The sequence below is a fragment of the Toxorhynchites rutilus genome, chromosome 1 (assembly GCF_029784135.1).
Source record: "Toxorhynchites rutilus septentrionalis strain SRP chromosome 1, ASM2978413v1, whole genome shotgun sequence".
NCBI lineage: Eukaryota > Metazoa > Arthropoda > Insecta > Diptera > Culicidae > Toxorhynchites > Toxorhynchites rutilus.
In genome coordinates this window covers 108,287,370-108,303,152 of record NC_073744.1, presented here as the reverse complement: position 1 = coordinate 108,303,152, position 15,783 = coordinate 108,287,370, and the positions used below count along the sequence as shown (strand labels likewise).

The window sequence follows — 15,783 nt, the reverse complement described above, 5'->3', positions numbered from 1 at the left end:
GCGTTACGTTGGAGGCACAAGGTTTTATGCATCCAATATTGGATACGGAAATATCCTACTGATGGGGAAGAATAATCTTCAGAAGCTATCCTGTTGATTGAAATTGATTGAAAAACCACAAAACCAAATGTATTTGGTCACAGTGTTACATGGACAGAAAACATTCAATTAAACTCTTTCACATGAATATATTTTGAAAATTCCCAAAGGAACTGGCAGATTATTTTCAGTAACGATTAGATATTTCCACATTTTCCTCGATACTGGAAGCCCACCAGTGGTTAATGCCAACTCGATAACCACCTGTTAATAGCACTTGATTGAAACATATTTGGTCACAGTGTTACATGGATAGAAAACATTCAATTAAACTCTTTCACATGAATATATTTTGAAAATTCCCAGAGGAACTGGCAGATTATTTTCAGTAACGATTAGTTATTTCCACATTTTCCTCGATACTGGAAGCCCACCAGTGGTTAATGCCAACTAGATAACCACCTGTTAATAGCACTTGTTTGAAACATATTTGGTCACAGTGTTACATGGATAGAAAACATTCAATTAAACTCTTTCACATGAATATATTTTGAAAATTCCCAAAGGAACTGGCAGATTATTCTCCAGCAATGATTAGATCTTTCCGGAACTTTCACGATGCTGAATGGCATCCTAACGGAAATAGTTCTGCGCGTGTATGTGTCGATCCTTCGCCGTCCACCTCCTCCAGCACGTTAGGCAACAATGTTGTCTTGTCGATGTCCTCACGAAAAATAAATGTGTCTCACCACCAGAATATCGCTTAAGTATGCTTTTTGTGTGTGATTGAATCGAGAGAAGGTGTGGTTTACGATGGCAATTTGGAAGGCAAACTAGAGGGGAATGAACTCTCTGAGCTCGGAACTTTCGGCGACTGAGCAATAATCGATTGCGGGCGCATACAATATTGGATACGGAAATATCCTACTGATGGGGAAGAATAATCTTCTGAAGCTATCCTGTTAATTGCGATTGATTGAAAAACCACAAAACCAAATGTATTTGGTCACAGTGTTACATGGATAGAAAACATTCAATTAAACTCTTTCACATAAATATATTTTGAAAATTCCTAGAGGAACTGGCAGATTATTTTCAGTAACGATTAGATATTTCCACATTTTCCTCGATACTGGAAGCATACCAGTGGTTAATGCCAACTCGATAACCACCTGTTAATAGCACTTGATTGAAACATATTTGGTCACAGTGTAACATGGATAGAAAACATTCAATTAAACTCTTTCACATGAATATATTTTGAAAATTCCCAGAGGAACTGGCAGATTATTTTCAGTAACGATTAGATATTTCCACATTTTCCTCGATACTGGAAGCCCACCAGTGGTTAATGCCAACTCGATAACCACCTGTTAATAGCCGCGCGTGTATGTGTGTGTAGCGATGTCTTCCCAGGGAACCGTTTGTGGCATCTCTCTCCTCCTGATAGATTCCCTTCTGGCCTAGGGTGCACAAACAGGCTCTTGGTGACACCGTTCATCCGCGCTTTCATGATAAATAAAGAGCTTCACCGCAACAGCGACAACATGCTCCAATCGCTGTTCAATTAGAACTGAGTGGATTTCCGAGCGCCGCTCGCTTATATACCGATTGGTGATTTCAATAGCCTGTTTTGAAAGCAATTTTAAGACTATTGAAACAAGTTTTTGGATCAAAAAGTAACAAGTATATAACGCGTAGACATTTTATCTTTTGAATGAAGTGTTTTTCATACCATTTCGTTCAGTTGTTTAGGAGCTATTAACGCTCAAAATCTCGGTCTCCGGCGTAACGCTTTCGTTTTCGAAACTTTGATTTTACACCCCGGTATAGAAATGAAAGACGTAGTCCTACGTCAAAAGCATCTTGTGTTATAGAGAAATTGTTGTTTTGACGTGGGACTACGTCTAACCGGAGTATATGGGGGGTAAAATGAAAACCTAAACACAGAACATGCAGGAAAAAATGAAAGATTCCGAATGCTTATAACTCGAACATATCTTACTGGATCGGAAAGATGTTTGCATCAATTGACAGAGAATATTTCTACGCATCTATCGCAAATAATAAAAGCCAAGTTTTTATTAGATAATTGAATATCTGTAAAATATTATGCGTTATCTAAACGCTTCAACTACCTCGTTTTGATTGGCCCGATTTATGGTTTCCCCAACACAGCCATCATAACCTAGCAGCCTTGGGGAAATCGGCAATGCAAATACATGAAAGTATGGGGATTTTTGTTCTCACCGAAATGTGTTCCCTAACACAGACTTCAAAACCAAGCAGTGTTGGAGACATCGGCATTGCAAATACATGAAAGTTTATGGTGTTTTTGTTCCCACTGAAATGTGTTTCTCTAACACGGACTTCAAATCCGTGGAGCGTGGGGAAATTGGCATTGCAAATACATGCAACTCGGGGGCATTTTTGTTCCGGTTGAAATGTGTTTCCCCAACACAGACTTCAGAACCAAGGTGTCTGAGGAAATTGACATTGCAAATTCATGCAAGTCGGGGGTATTTTGACGTAGGACTACGTCTAACCGGAAGATATAGGGGGTGAAATGGAAATCTAGGCACTGAACAAGTAGGAAAAAATGCAAGATTTGGAACGCTTATAACTCGAGCATTTCTCAATAGACCGCAAAGGTTTTTGCATCAATTGATAGGAAATATATCTACGCATCTATCATAACGAATAACATTTCATTTTTCTTGATATAAATAATTGAATAATTGTGAAATATCAAGCATTGTCAAAATGCACTATGTGCCCATTTTTGATTGGTCCATTTTGTGCTCCTCAAATCGAACCGACCAAAACGGGCAACCAGAGCAGCAGCGAAATAGAATGAACCACGATTGGAAAGGAAAAAGAAAAAAAATGAACGAGACATTGGTCGCAGTCTCACACATGCGTAATTCTCGAGCCAGCCAGTCAGCTTAAAAATCCTCGCTCCGCTGCCGTAACGATCATTCTCATTCAAACCGTACACCACATCGGTTCGCATCACAACACATCAACAAACCAACCCAAGCAGCCATGTCCGGACATGCTAAAGGAGGAAAAGTGAAGGGAAAGGCAAAATCCCGCTCGAACCGTGTTGATCTGGAGTTCCCCGCAAGGGTAGCTAGGCCGAGCGCGTTAGTACCAGTGCACCAGTCCACCTAGCCGGCGTTATATAGTTTCGGCCGCCGAAGTGATCGAGTTAGCTGGTAAAGCTGCTCGCGACGATAAGAAAACCCGCATTCGGAACAGAACACATTCGGTTCTATGGACATCAAGACAACAGGCAGTTGCAGCGAGTGGCGAGTGGCAAACGCAATCGCAAAACGGCATCAGGTAGCAGAAGAAAAAAGTTTGTTCTTTATACAAACTGCTTTGGTGGCAAATCTAGAACAAGGCGGCATCGAGGGCGTTCGAAATGGTTTTTGACGTAGGACTACGTCTTTCATTTCTATACCGGGGTGTAAAATTAAAGTTTCGAAAACGAAAGCGTTACGCCGGAGACCGAGATTTTGAGCGTTAATAGCTCCTAAACAACTGAACGAAATGGTATGATAAACACTTCATTCGAAAGATAAAATGTCTACGCGTTATATACTTGTTACTTTTTGATCCAAAAACTTGTTTCAATAGTCTTAAAATTGCTTTCAAAACAGGCTATTGAAATCACCAATCGGTATATAAGCGAGCGGCGCTCGGAAATCCACTCAGTTCAAATTGAACAGCGATTGGAGCATGTTGTCGCTGTTGCGGTGAAGCTCTTTATTTATCATGAAAGCGCGGATGAACGGTGTCACCAAGAGCCTGTTTGTGCACCCTAGGCCAGAAGGGAGTCTATCAGGAGGAGAGTGATGCCACAAACGGTTCCCTGGGAAGACATCGCTACACACACATACACGCGCGGCTATTAACAGGTGGTTATCGAGTTGGCATTAACCACTGGTGGGCTTCCAGTATCGAGGAAAATGTGGAAATAACTAATCGTTACTGAAAATAATCTGCCAGTTCCTCTGGGAATTTTCAAAATATATTCATGTGAAAGAGTTTAATTGAATGTTTTCTATCCATGTAACACTGTGACCAAATATGTTTCAATCAAGTGCTATTAACAGGTGCTTATCGAGTTGGCATTAACCACTGGTGGGCTTCCAGTATCGAGGAAAATGTGGAAATAACTAATCGTTACTGAAAATAATCTGCCAGTTCCTCTGGGAATTTTCAAAATATATTCATGTGAAAGAGTTTAATTGAATGTTTGCTATCCATGTAACACTGTGACCAAATACATTTGGTTTTGTGGTTTTTCAATCAATCGCAATTAACAGGATAGCTTCAGAAGATTATTCTTCCCCATCAGTAGGATATTTCCGTATCCAATATTGTATGCGCCCGCAATCGATTATTGCTCAGTCGCCGAAAGTTCCGAGCTCAGAGAGTTCATTCCCCTCTAGTTTGCCTTCCAAATTGCCATCGTAAACCACACCTTCTCTCGATTCAATCACACACAAAAAGCATACTTAAGCGATATTCTGATGGTGAGACACATTCATTTTTCGTGAGGACATCGACAAGACAACATCGTTGCCTAACGTGCTGGAGGAGGTGGACGGCGAAGGATCGACACATACACGCGCAGAACTCTTTCCGTTAGGATGCCATTCAGCATCGAGAAAGTTCCGGAAAGATCTAATCATTGCTGGAAAATAATCTGCCAGTTCCTTTGGGAATTTTCAAAATATATTCATGTGAAAGAGTTTAATTGAATGTTTTCTATCCATGTAACACTGTGACCAAATATGTTTCAATCAAGTGCTATTAACAGGTGGTTATCGAGTTGGTATTAACCACTGGTGGGCTTCCAGTATCGAGGAAAATGTGGAAATAACTAATCGTTACTGAAAATAATCTGCCAGTTCCTCTGGGAATTTTCAAAATATATTCATGTGAAAGAGTTTAATTGAATGTTTTCTATCCATGTAACACTGTGACCAAATATGTTTCAATCAAGTGCTATTAACAGGTGGTTATCGAGTTGGCATTAACCACTGGTGGGCTTCCAGTATCGAGGAAAATGTGGAAATAACTAATCGTTACTGAAAATAATCTGCCAGTTCCTCTGGGAATTTTCAAAATATATTCATGTGAAAGAGTTTAATTGAATGTTTTCTATCCATGTAACACTGTGACCAAATACATTTGGTTTTGTGGTTTTTCAATCAATCGCAATTAACAGGATAGCTTCAGAAGATTATTCTTCCCCATCAGTAGGATATTTCCGTATCCAATATTGTATGCGCCCGCAATCGATTATTGCTCAGTCGCCGAAAGTTCCGAGCTCAGAGAGTTCATTCCCCTCTAGTTTGCCTTCCAAATTGCCATCGTAAACCACACCTTCTCTCGATTCAATCACACACAAAAAGCATACTTAAGCGATATTCTGGTGGTGAGACACATTCTTTTTTCGTGAGGACATCGACAAGACAACATCGTTGCCTAACGTGCTGGAGGAGGTGGACGGCGAAGGATCGACACATACACGCGCAGAACTCTTTCCGTTAGGATGCCATTCAGCATCGAGAAAGTTCCGGAAAGATCTAATCATTGCTAGAAAATAATCTGCCAGTTCCTTTGGGAATTTTCAAAATATATTCATGTGAAAGAGTTTAATTGAATGTTTTCTATCCATGTAACACTGTGACCGAATATGTTTCAATCAAGTGCTATTAACAGGTGGTTATCGAGTTGGTATTAACCACTGGTGGGCTTCCAGTATCGAGGAAAATGTGGAAATAACTAATCGTTACTGAAAATAATCTGCCAGTTCCTCTGGGAATTTTCAAAATATATTCATGTTAAAGAGTTTAATTGAATGTTTTCTATCCATGTAACACTGTGACCAAATATGTTTCAATCAAGTGCTATTAACAGGTGTTTATCGAGTTGGCATTAACCACTGGTGGGCTTCCAGTATCGAGGAAAATGTGGAAATATCTAATCGTTACTGAAAATAATCTGCCAGTTCCTTTGGGAATTTTCAAAATATGTTCATGTGAAAGAATTTAATTGAATGTTTTCTATCCATGTAACACTGTGACCAAATATGTTTCAATCAAGTGCTATTAACAGGTGGTTATCGAGTTGGCATTAACCACTGGTGGGCTTCCAGTATCGAGGAAAATGTGGAAATAACTAATCGTTACTGAAAATAATCTGCCAGTTCCTCTGGGAATTTTCAAAATATATTCATGTGAAAGAGTTTAATTGAATGTTTTCTATCCATGTAACACTGTGACCAAATATGTTCCAATCAAGTGCTATTAACAGGTGGTTATCGAGTTGGTATTAACCACTGGTGGGCTTCCAGTATCGAGGAAAATGTGGAAATATCTAATCGTTACTGAAAATAATCTGCCAGTTCCTTTGGGAATTTTCAAAATATATTCATGTGAAAGAGTTTAATTGAATGTTTTCTATCCATGTAACACTGTGACCAAATACATTTGGTTTTGTGGTTTTTCAATCAATCGCAATCAACAGGATAGCTTCTGAAGATTATTCTTCCCCATCAGTAGGATATTTCCGTATCCAATATTGGATGCATAAAACCTTGTGCCTTCAACGTAACGCTCTCGTTTTCGAAGTTCTCCAAATATTCATTCATTCAGAATGAATTCAGATTCAACTTCATACAAATGATCTCTAAATCAACGATAGTCCTACGTCACCCTTGCGGTTATACCATAGATATAACCCACTTCCTGTTTTTTTTCAAAACCACGAGTACTAAGTTTTCTAAATTGGAACCATTCCATAAAACAAGGCGCTTTTCAGGGCCATTAAACCTTCCAAAAAAGAGTTTAGGAAATACAGTTCAATGCTTTCTAAAACAATATCCAAAATAATAATAAAACACAAATTGATTTTTTCATAATTTGTTTGCCAGGATATGATGAGTATGTGAATTTGGCAGTTGTTCTGAGCTTATTGATTTTCACCAATTCTTAAATTGCTTCTAGATTGAAAGTACAGTAATTTACACTTCTCTCGACATTTAGCTAATTGGACGGACATGTAATGCGACTTATTTAGTTGGACATTTTTGTAAACATAGAGATCCAAATTATGACCGCACATTGAAAGTCGACACTGTACCACTGTCATCGCAAATGTTCAATTACAGGTTCAAATCGCCTCCAATGCGACACTGAGTGGCGCTTCGGTACGTTGCATTGAATGTAATTTACTGTAAAATATGTCACAAGCTGGATGGGAAGAAATTTTCCAACTGTGAAAGCTGAGGCGAGTGGCAAATGCAATCGCTAAACAGAAAGGTTTAGCCGAACAAGATGGGGATATCGAGTGACAACAAAACAATAAACTCTTTAGATTGAAGATAATTTTGTGATCCTGAAAAGGACCCTTTTTAGCCTGCATGTGAATCCAACGAGCGAACAAATCGTAATGAATGTATTTTTTTGCCATCGCTCCCTTTTAACGCTCATTCGTTCGTCTCGTTGGACTCGCCCCTCTGGCTGAGTCTGCCGATTTGTCACTATCCTGTGAGTGTGTACCGCTAGAGTATAAAACACGCGGACCCCAAAAAAAATATCTTATTTTCTTTCAAACCGTAAACCCGTGTGGTTGTACGGCATCGGCATCGTGGACGTAACAAAGGAGGACAAGTTAAGGGAAAGGCAAAGTCTCACTCGAACCGTACAGGTCTCCAGTTCTCTGTTGGTCGCATTCACTGATTGCTCCGCAAGGGTAACTAGGCCGAACGGATTGGTGCCGGAGCACCAGTATACCTAACAGCGATTATAGAGTTTCGGCCGTCGGAGTGCTCGAGTTGGCTTGCAAAGTTGCTCACGACAATCAGAAAACCCGTATCAAGAACAGAGCAGCTTCGGTTCGGCGCTCATCAAGGCAACAATTAGTTTCAGTGAGTGGCAAAGTGTTTCTCCGGCACGTCGCATTAAATGTAATTTACTGAACAATATGTCACAAGCTGGATAGGAAGAAATTTTCCAACTGTGAAAGCTGTGGCGAGTGGCGAACGCAATAGCTAAACAGGAAGGTTTAACCGAACAAGATGGGAATATCGAGTGATAACAAAAACACAACACCAAAGGTTCTTTTCAACCCTCAACTTATTAGTAAAGGGTAAACAGTAAACTAAAAAAAAAATTTCAGGTAGATAGGTAGGTATTCACGTAGGAGAAGAAAATAAAACAATATATTTAAAATATATATTTAACAAAAGCTGTCCCCTTTGTATAGTCCTACGTCACTCCGGTTATGTCCCCGACATTACCCACCCGTCTTTTTTCTTTTTCATTTCCAATCGTGCTACATTCTATTTCGCTGCAGCTCTGGTTGACCGTTTTGGTCGGTACGATTTGAGGAGCACAAATTGGACCAATCAAAAATGGGCACATAGTGCATTCGGACAATGCTTGGTATTTCACAATTATTCAATTATTTATCTCAAGAAAAATGAAATGTTATTCGTTATGATAGATGCGTAGATATATTTCCTATCAATTGATGCAAAAACCTTTGCGATCTATTGAGAAATGCTCGAGTTATAAGCGTTCCAAATCTTGCATTTTTTCCTACTTGTTCAGTGCCTAGATTCCCATTTCACCCCCTATATCTTCCGGTTAGACTTACTATGCCACATTGACTAAACGATATTTGTTGCGAATGTACGTTTTCAAACAATTGTTTTGGTCTTACTATGCCGATGAGTTTTTTTTATGAAGTGTGGTCTTACTATGCCACCTGGAGAATCACAAGTTCATACGTACAATTTGTACTTTTTAAACGATCTACTGGAGCACCGTGGTCTTACTGTGCCACTTAGACCATCACAATCCGCAATATGTTGGAATTTTCCAACATTGTGGTCTTACTGTGCCACTTTGACTTTTGCAAACTTTAAATTCCAATGATTTCTTAACACTGTGGTCTTACTATTCCACTTTCAACACTGTGGTCTTACTGTGCCACCTTCAACATTGTGGTCTTACTGTGCCACTATGTCCTCTCGAAACATTGAATTCCAACGCTGAAGTTTCAACACTGTGGTCTTACTGTGCCACTTTGACCTTTGAAAACAAGGATTTCCGAACGCTGTGGTCTTACTGCGCCACTTTGAACACTGTGGACTTACTATGCCACTCATTCTCATAGGTTTTCTGATTCCTATCTAAGCGGGATGCATCAACGGCATCAACGTATTACTTTGACAAACACTTTTTCACTTTTTTCAAACAAATATTGCATACGGCAATATGAAAAATTGCGTACTATAAATGATGCTGGGTGATTCTTTTTCATTTGTCATTCAGCGAATTAAATAAATTTAATTAAAACAACTATTTCCCGGTCATTCTACGTTAAAGTAAACCAAAAAATGGCTGGCAGGATCGCCAATGTGAAATCCACAGCAAGTAAAGAATCAACCAGCACACTCGAGAAACACGTCTTACCTCGTCGAAGTCCGTTATCTGAAAGAGGACCGATGATGGCGGCATTCTCTGTGCTCGGCGAAACCGGTTGTCGCTGACGCAGTCGACTATCGCTTGTAGATTGAAGGCAGTTTGACATATGCTTTGACCATTCAGTTGCTGTAACATTAGTTGTACAGTAAGTGCACACCACACAAATACTATGCCGCATATTTCAAATTTGAAGTGCACCCGTGGCCGAGTGGTTAGCGTCTCACATTGTCATGCCGGGTGTTCGGGTTCGATTCTCGTTCTGGTCGGAGGATTTTTCGTCAAAGAAATTTCTTTCGACTTGCAAGTGGTCACGCGTATTCAAGAGCTTGCCCCTCGGAATACATTCAAGGCGTGTTATTTGGCTTAAGAAATCTCAACTAAGTATTAATAAATGGCGCTAATTAATGCATACGTTGAGACGGCAAAAGTTCCACAGGGAACGTTAACGCCATTCAAGAAGAAGAATATTTCAAATTTCACGAAACAATTTCATAGTTCCTTCAACTAAAAATTGTAAACAAACCAATATGTCAAAGATAGATTCGGACGAATTATGTAGCGGTGTATCGAATGCTATCGAGTACATCATACACCTACGGGGAACGGCAAACCAACACGGTTCGAGCGGGATTTTGCCTTTCCTCCTTTGCCATGTCCAGACATGGCTGCTTGGGTTGGTTTGTTGATGTGTTGTGATGCGAACTGATGTGGTGTACGGTTTGAATGAGAATGATCGTTACGGAAGGAAGGAAAGTCTTGTATTATAGAGACTTTAAACTTTTGTAGTTCATTCGTCTCTAGCCTTGAGAAAGGCCCTTTGAAAACTCTACTCTACTTTACTCCAGCGCTACCACCTCCACCCTCTTGCCTTGAGAAAGGCACTCGATCCGTCGCCGTCCAGCCCGTCCAGCAACGATGCTGTCCAGTCGGTGTCCACACAAAGAATGATCGTTACGGCAGCCGAGCAGGGATTTTTAAGCTGACTGGCTGGCTTGAGAATTACGCATGTGTGAGACTGCGACCAATGTTTCGTTATTTTTTCTTTTCTTTTGCCTTTCCAATCGTGCTTCATTCTATTTCGCTGCTGCTCTGGTTGACCGTTTTGGTCGGTACGATTTGAGGAGCACAAATTGGACCAATCAAAAATGGGCACATAGTGCATTTGGACAATGCTTGGTATTTCACAAGTACTCAATTATTTATCTCAAGAAAAATGAAATGTTATTCGTTATGATAGATGCGTAGACATATTTCCTATCAATTGATGCAAAAACCTTTGCGATCTATTGAGAAATGCTCGAGTTATAAGCGTTCCAAATCTTGCATTTTTTCCTACTTGTTCAGTGCCTAGATTTCCATTTCACCCCCTATATCTTCCGGTTAGACGTAGTCCTACGTCAAAAAAATCCAAATAATGCATTCGAACTTACTCAAGATGCTTAATATTTGTGCCGATTTCAATATCCGATTCACATTGTGAGGTGTTGATTTTAGGAATCATTCTTGTTTGGCACGGTCAAGAGTGAGCACGTTCGAACACATCGCGAGTTTTGGAAATGGAAGTTAATATAAACAATTAGTGGAGAGTGTGTTCAGGTGATTCATCGCTAATATAAACAGTTGTGTGATTATGGTGATGGAGGAAATTAAAATTGTTTCAACGAAGGCGACACTACCCAAGTCAAATGGATCGTTGCCGAGTTCAAACAAAAAATCATCAATATCTTTGCAAAAAAACGATCTGTTAAAACAGATACACCACAATAAGGCGCGGCAAATCGATCACCATGCGGCCGTTACGCTGCCGTTGTCGTCGAATATGGATTCAAGAGTATGTACATCTGTGACACAGAACACATTTCCCAATTCAGCTCTCGCTAACAAGAAATGTACTAACTGCAAGTCATCTAAATATATTTTATAGCGTATCCGTTTGAATGCTAGTAATGTAAACAATTTATATGTGTCTGCCATGTCCAAAGTTGTTTACAGTTTTTATTCACCGCTGCCAATATTTCGTGGTATTTTATCAATTTCATTCAGATGTAATAAAAATGGATTTCCTACACAAATCAATGCGTTATGATGAACGTTAACTACAAAGGATTTTTAAAAGGAGACAACTTGCAATCATGATTTACAACGAACAATGACGGCTCTCATGCGTCGCGTATATGCAAGCAAAACAGTGATCTAACGAAAAAATAATACATTAGTTTCCTGTTGAGGTATTAGAAATGTGAGGCCTGATAGGATTCAAGGAATAAATTACATTTAAATCCTATGTTGAATGGAATTTTTGATCACTGAAGTACCATAAACAATAATGGAAACTAGTTCAGTATACGAACAGCAAAACTGAAGGAGGAAAATTTATTCCTCGAACGTTTACGCCGTTCGTATACCGAATCTATCTATAGGGGAAAAGGGGGGAATTTGGACCACCTAATATTTCCAAACCGGTCTATACGGTCTAAATCAAAAATGTCACATTGTATACTGAGCTACACTTGTTTTCTCTCAATCAATAACGTTTATTCATTATATCAACCAAATATATGATGATTTTTGTGCATTAAAATTTGATGCGGGGTGATTTGGACCAGTGTGTGTTAGAAAATAAACATGTGTCATAGAAAAAAACATACTAATGTTTATAGAAAGTATTTTGGGATAATGTTAAGTGTTTTGGGATCGATACCAGGTGTCTTGGCCAGATTCCGGACAAGAAAAATTGTATTGGCACCATCTCGAATTCTGCATGAATCTTTTCACTGTTGTTCGAGCATTTTTAAACACCTTCGTTGTTGTTCAAAGAAAATCCGTTTTTAATGGCCTAATTTGCTCTTCCAAGCTCCTCCTTCTTCCAACGTTGTCTGCCCATCTTCTTTTTGTAATTCAGCGGCATCTAGAATAAATTAGACCAAAGAAAAGTATCAAACCTGTAGGACCAATTCACCCCACAGAAATGTGTCCATGTCACCCAACACAACACGCAAAAATGGGTGGGTTATATCTATGATATAACCGCAAGGTTGACAATCATTCGTTTGTATTGATTAAATTCTTGATTGAATGAAACAGTTTCCAAATTCAATTGAGTTCAATATATTTGCTATGTGAGTGAAAAAAATGAACAAATGCCATGTAAAGTCAATTCATTTATTGTGATTGATTGTTCTTCGTTACAAGTAAATTTAATAACGGACCTTTTACGTTTGGTATGATGACTAGAACAAAATATATGTACGGAAGAATTATCAAACGTTTGATGAACCAGCCTAAGGCTGAAAATCTTTCCAATAAAGACAAAAAAAATTATCAAACGATTATTTTATTTTACATTTCCCTCTGAAGTTTACATCCCAAAAGTGTACATACTTCTCGAATCTCGAATTTGCTTGAAACTGGGAAGTTCATTCTCTTCTAGTGTCTGCACGATTTTCCCAGGTTCCTAAGTTTAGAAGATCATGTTTGGATAGACATATTCCACTCTGCACAAAGGCAAGCGAGGACAAAAGCACTCGCAGTTTGCATTTATTTGCAGAGCCGATTTCCCCAGAAACCTTGGTTTTGAAGTCTGTGTTAGGGAAACACATTTCAATCGGAACAAAAATACCCCCGATTTGTATGAATTTGAAATATCGATTTCTCCAGGCACCTTGGTTTAGAAATCTGTATTAGGGAACACATTTCGGTGGGAACAAAAGCTCCCCCTACTTTCGTGTGTTTGCAATGCCGATTTCGCTGCTTGATTTTAAAGTCTGTGTTAGGGAACATTTTTCGATGAGAACAAAAGTCCCCCTAGTTTCATGTATTTGCAATGCCGATTTCGCCAAGGCTGCTTGGTTTTGATGGCTGTGTTAGGGAAACCGTAAATCGGGCCAATCAAAACGATGCAGTTAGGGCGTTTAGATAACGCCTAATATTTTACAGTTATTCAATTGTTTATCTTATGAAAAACAACATTTTGTTAGTTGCGATAGATGCGTAGAAATATTCCCTATCAATTGATGCAAACATCTCTCCTTTCCAGTACGAAATGTTCGAGCTATAAGCATTCGAAATCTTTCATTTTTTCCTCCCTCTCTAAAGGGGGACGGTCATACAAATGAAACACAAACATCTGCATAACTCCAAACTAATCAAGCAAATGGAGCCAAATTTGGGATGTGATGGTTTTTGGGTACGAGAAATATTTCTATGATGGTATGACACCCCTTCCTCCTTTGGAAAGGAGAGGGAGTCCCATAAAAATAATGCACATATTTCAACCAAACATGACAATTACAAATTTTCGGAAAACACTGATGGAAAATGGGAAAATTCGAAAAATTCAATTCGCAACTGTTCTACAATTACATATTGATAAGCGTTATTGGCGATCTAACGCAAAACGTAAACGATCGGTGAGACATCTGGATTTTGTTTTTGAACTAAGAAAATGATGCTAATGTAACCTAAAACTCAAAAACAAATCACGTATATTTTACTTCCGGGCTTTCCAAGGTAGTTCTCACATGCAGGAATCGTGCATTTTTCTACTTGTGTTTGATTGTGCTCTCGAATTTTCTTCTTTAATTCAACCATTGTCAACATTTTTATAGTTTTCACTACTGAAAGAGGTAAATAAATAACATGTTATATAAAATTGCGCAGAATTAAATTTCTTACAAATTCATCGCAATCAAAAAATCTTTTATTATTATAACATTGTAATTTGTGGAAAGAACTACAAACCTTCCATAAGCTCACATGGCAAAATTTAAAACCATTATCACTTTCACCGCAGCGCCGCCTAGGTGTAGATTTGTACGTTAGATCGCCAATTAGTCCATTTGATGTTTGCGGAAACGAAATTGATCTTCGTTCGAAAGTGGAAATGGATTTTAATGTGATAAACGCACTCCTATATCGTCTTCTATCTATATAAATAAAAATAGATCGCCGAATGTGTTGATAAGATCAAAACTCGAGAAAGTAATTGTCCGATGTAGGGCTGTCGTCATTCTATCATATTTTCTGTATCAAACATTCCATGTAACGGAGAAACATGTTATTTGCAAGTAGATGAAAAATCTTGCACGAGAATTATGTCTGAAAATAATCTGATATTATAATGTCGAGTTTTGAAAGAAGTACGGAAATTTAATAGTAAAAAATTATTTTAATGAGTAGTTTAGAAGATCAATCAATGAACAGTTCTACGATTGGACCCATGAACGTGCGCTTAGTAAGAAAACGTGGATGTGATAACGAAAAATAAATTTTGGGCGAGACGAAGTTTGCCGTATATTTATAATTGTGATCAGCAGGGGAAAATTCAACAAAGCCCACATCTAACGGTGGGTTTAGACTAGTGATATATTCGTGTGAAAAAATATGATGAGATTTATAGAAATCGCATTAACCGTTTACACTAGCGCGAATGAATATATTCATATTTTGGGTGAATTTATTCACCTGAAGTAGAACTGCATTCAACCTCAGTGATTTCTCACCAGTGAGAAATTCACTAGCGTTCACATATGCCTGTATTTATTCTATACATTTTATACATATATACCTCGAAGAAGTGTATCTTATATATTCTCACCCGTTTACATGTATTTTCGGGTGAATAAATCCATCTTTAGCTATAGATCTCCATAATGTAAACCCGCCATAAGACTATGAGGACAATCACACAAGGAGATCGATAGTATTCAGGAAAACGAGGAGGAGTTATAAATAATGTCCACGTGGACGCGGCCATTAAGTTAAAATGAAATTTCGAAATTTGTTCTGTATTTTCGAATTTTTTCAAACTTTTCACCCATTTTGAGTACTTTGTATCAATCAATAAAAAAAAGTTGATCTCTCTGATAGTGCTACCCAGTGGAGTATCCATCTTTTTCTCCTATTGTTGAGCTGTAATGCCTATTTGGAGAGTAACTCACATGAAACATTATCCACTTAGAATTAATGCGAGACAAATAACTATTATATCGGGAATGAAATGGCACACGCAAAAGGTGAACCAAACTTTTCTCCACCTGTGAATGACGTACTATTGAGAACCAGAGAAATGGGTTCAAAGTCCCTAAGGAGGATGTTTGTAGTAGTTGTTATCCATGGCTATTACGCAGAAATAGTAATGGATAAACCCTTAAGCCAAGGTGATCCGTGCCGAGGGAAGAATGGAGCCTGCGGAGTATCAGGGCGCACTCCACAGTACATTGTGCCCTTTTTG

At 38.7% G+C, this 15,783-nt stretch overlaps 1 protein-coding gene across 1 annotated transcript in view; it reads left to right on the top strand.

Moving 5' to 3' along the window:
• Positions 1-11,070: 11,070 nt before the first annotated feature.
• Positions 11,071-15,783, top strand: part of LOC129763622 (uncharacterized) — a 257,711-nt gene continuing 252,998 nt past the window's right edge. The window contains exon 1 of the mRNA XM_055762863.1: positions 11,071-11,382. Coding sequence (XP_055618838.1) covers positions 11,182-11,382 — 201 coding nt within the window. The 5' untranslated portion in view covers positions 11,071-11,181. The remainder of the gene's footprint in view (positions 11,383-15,783) is intronic.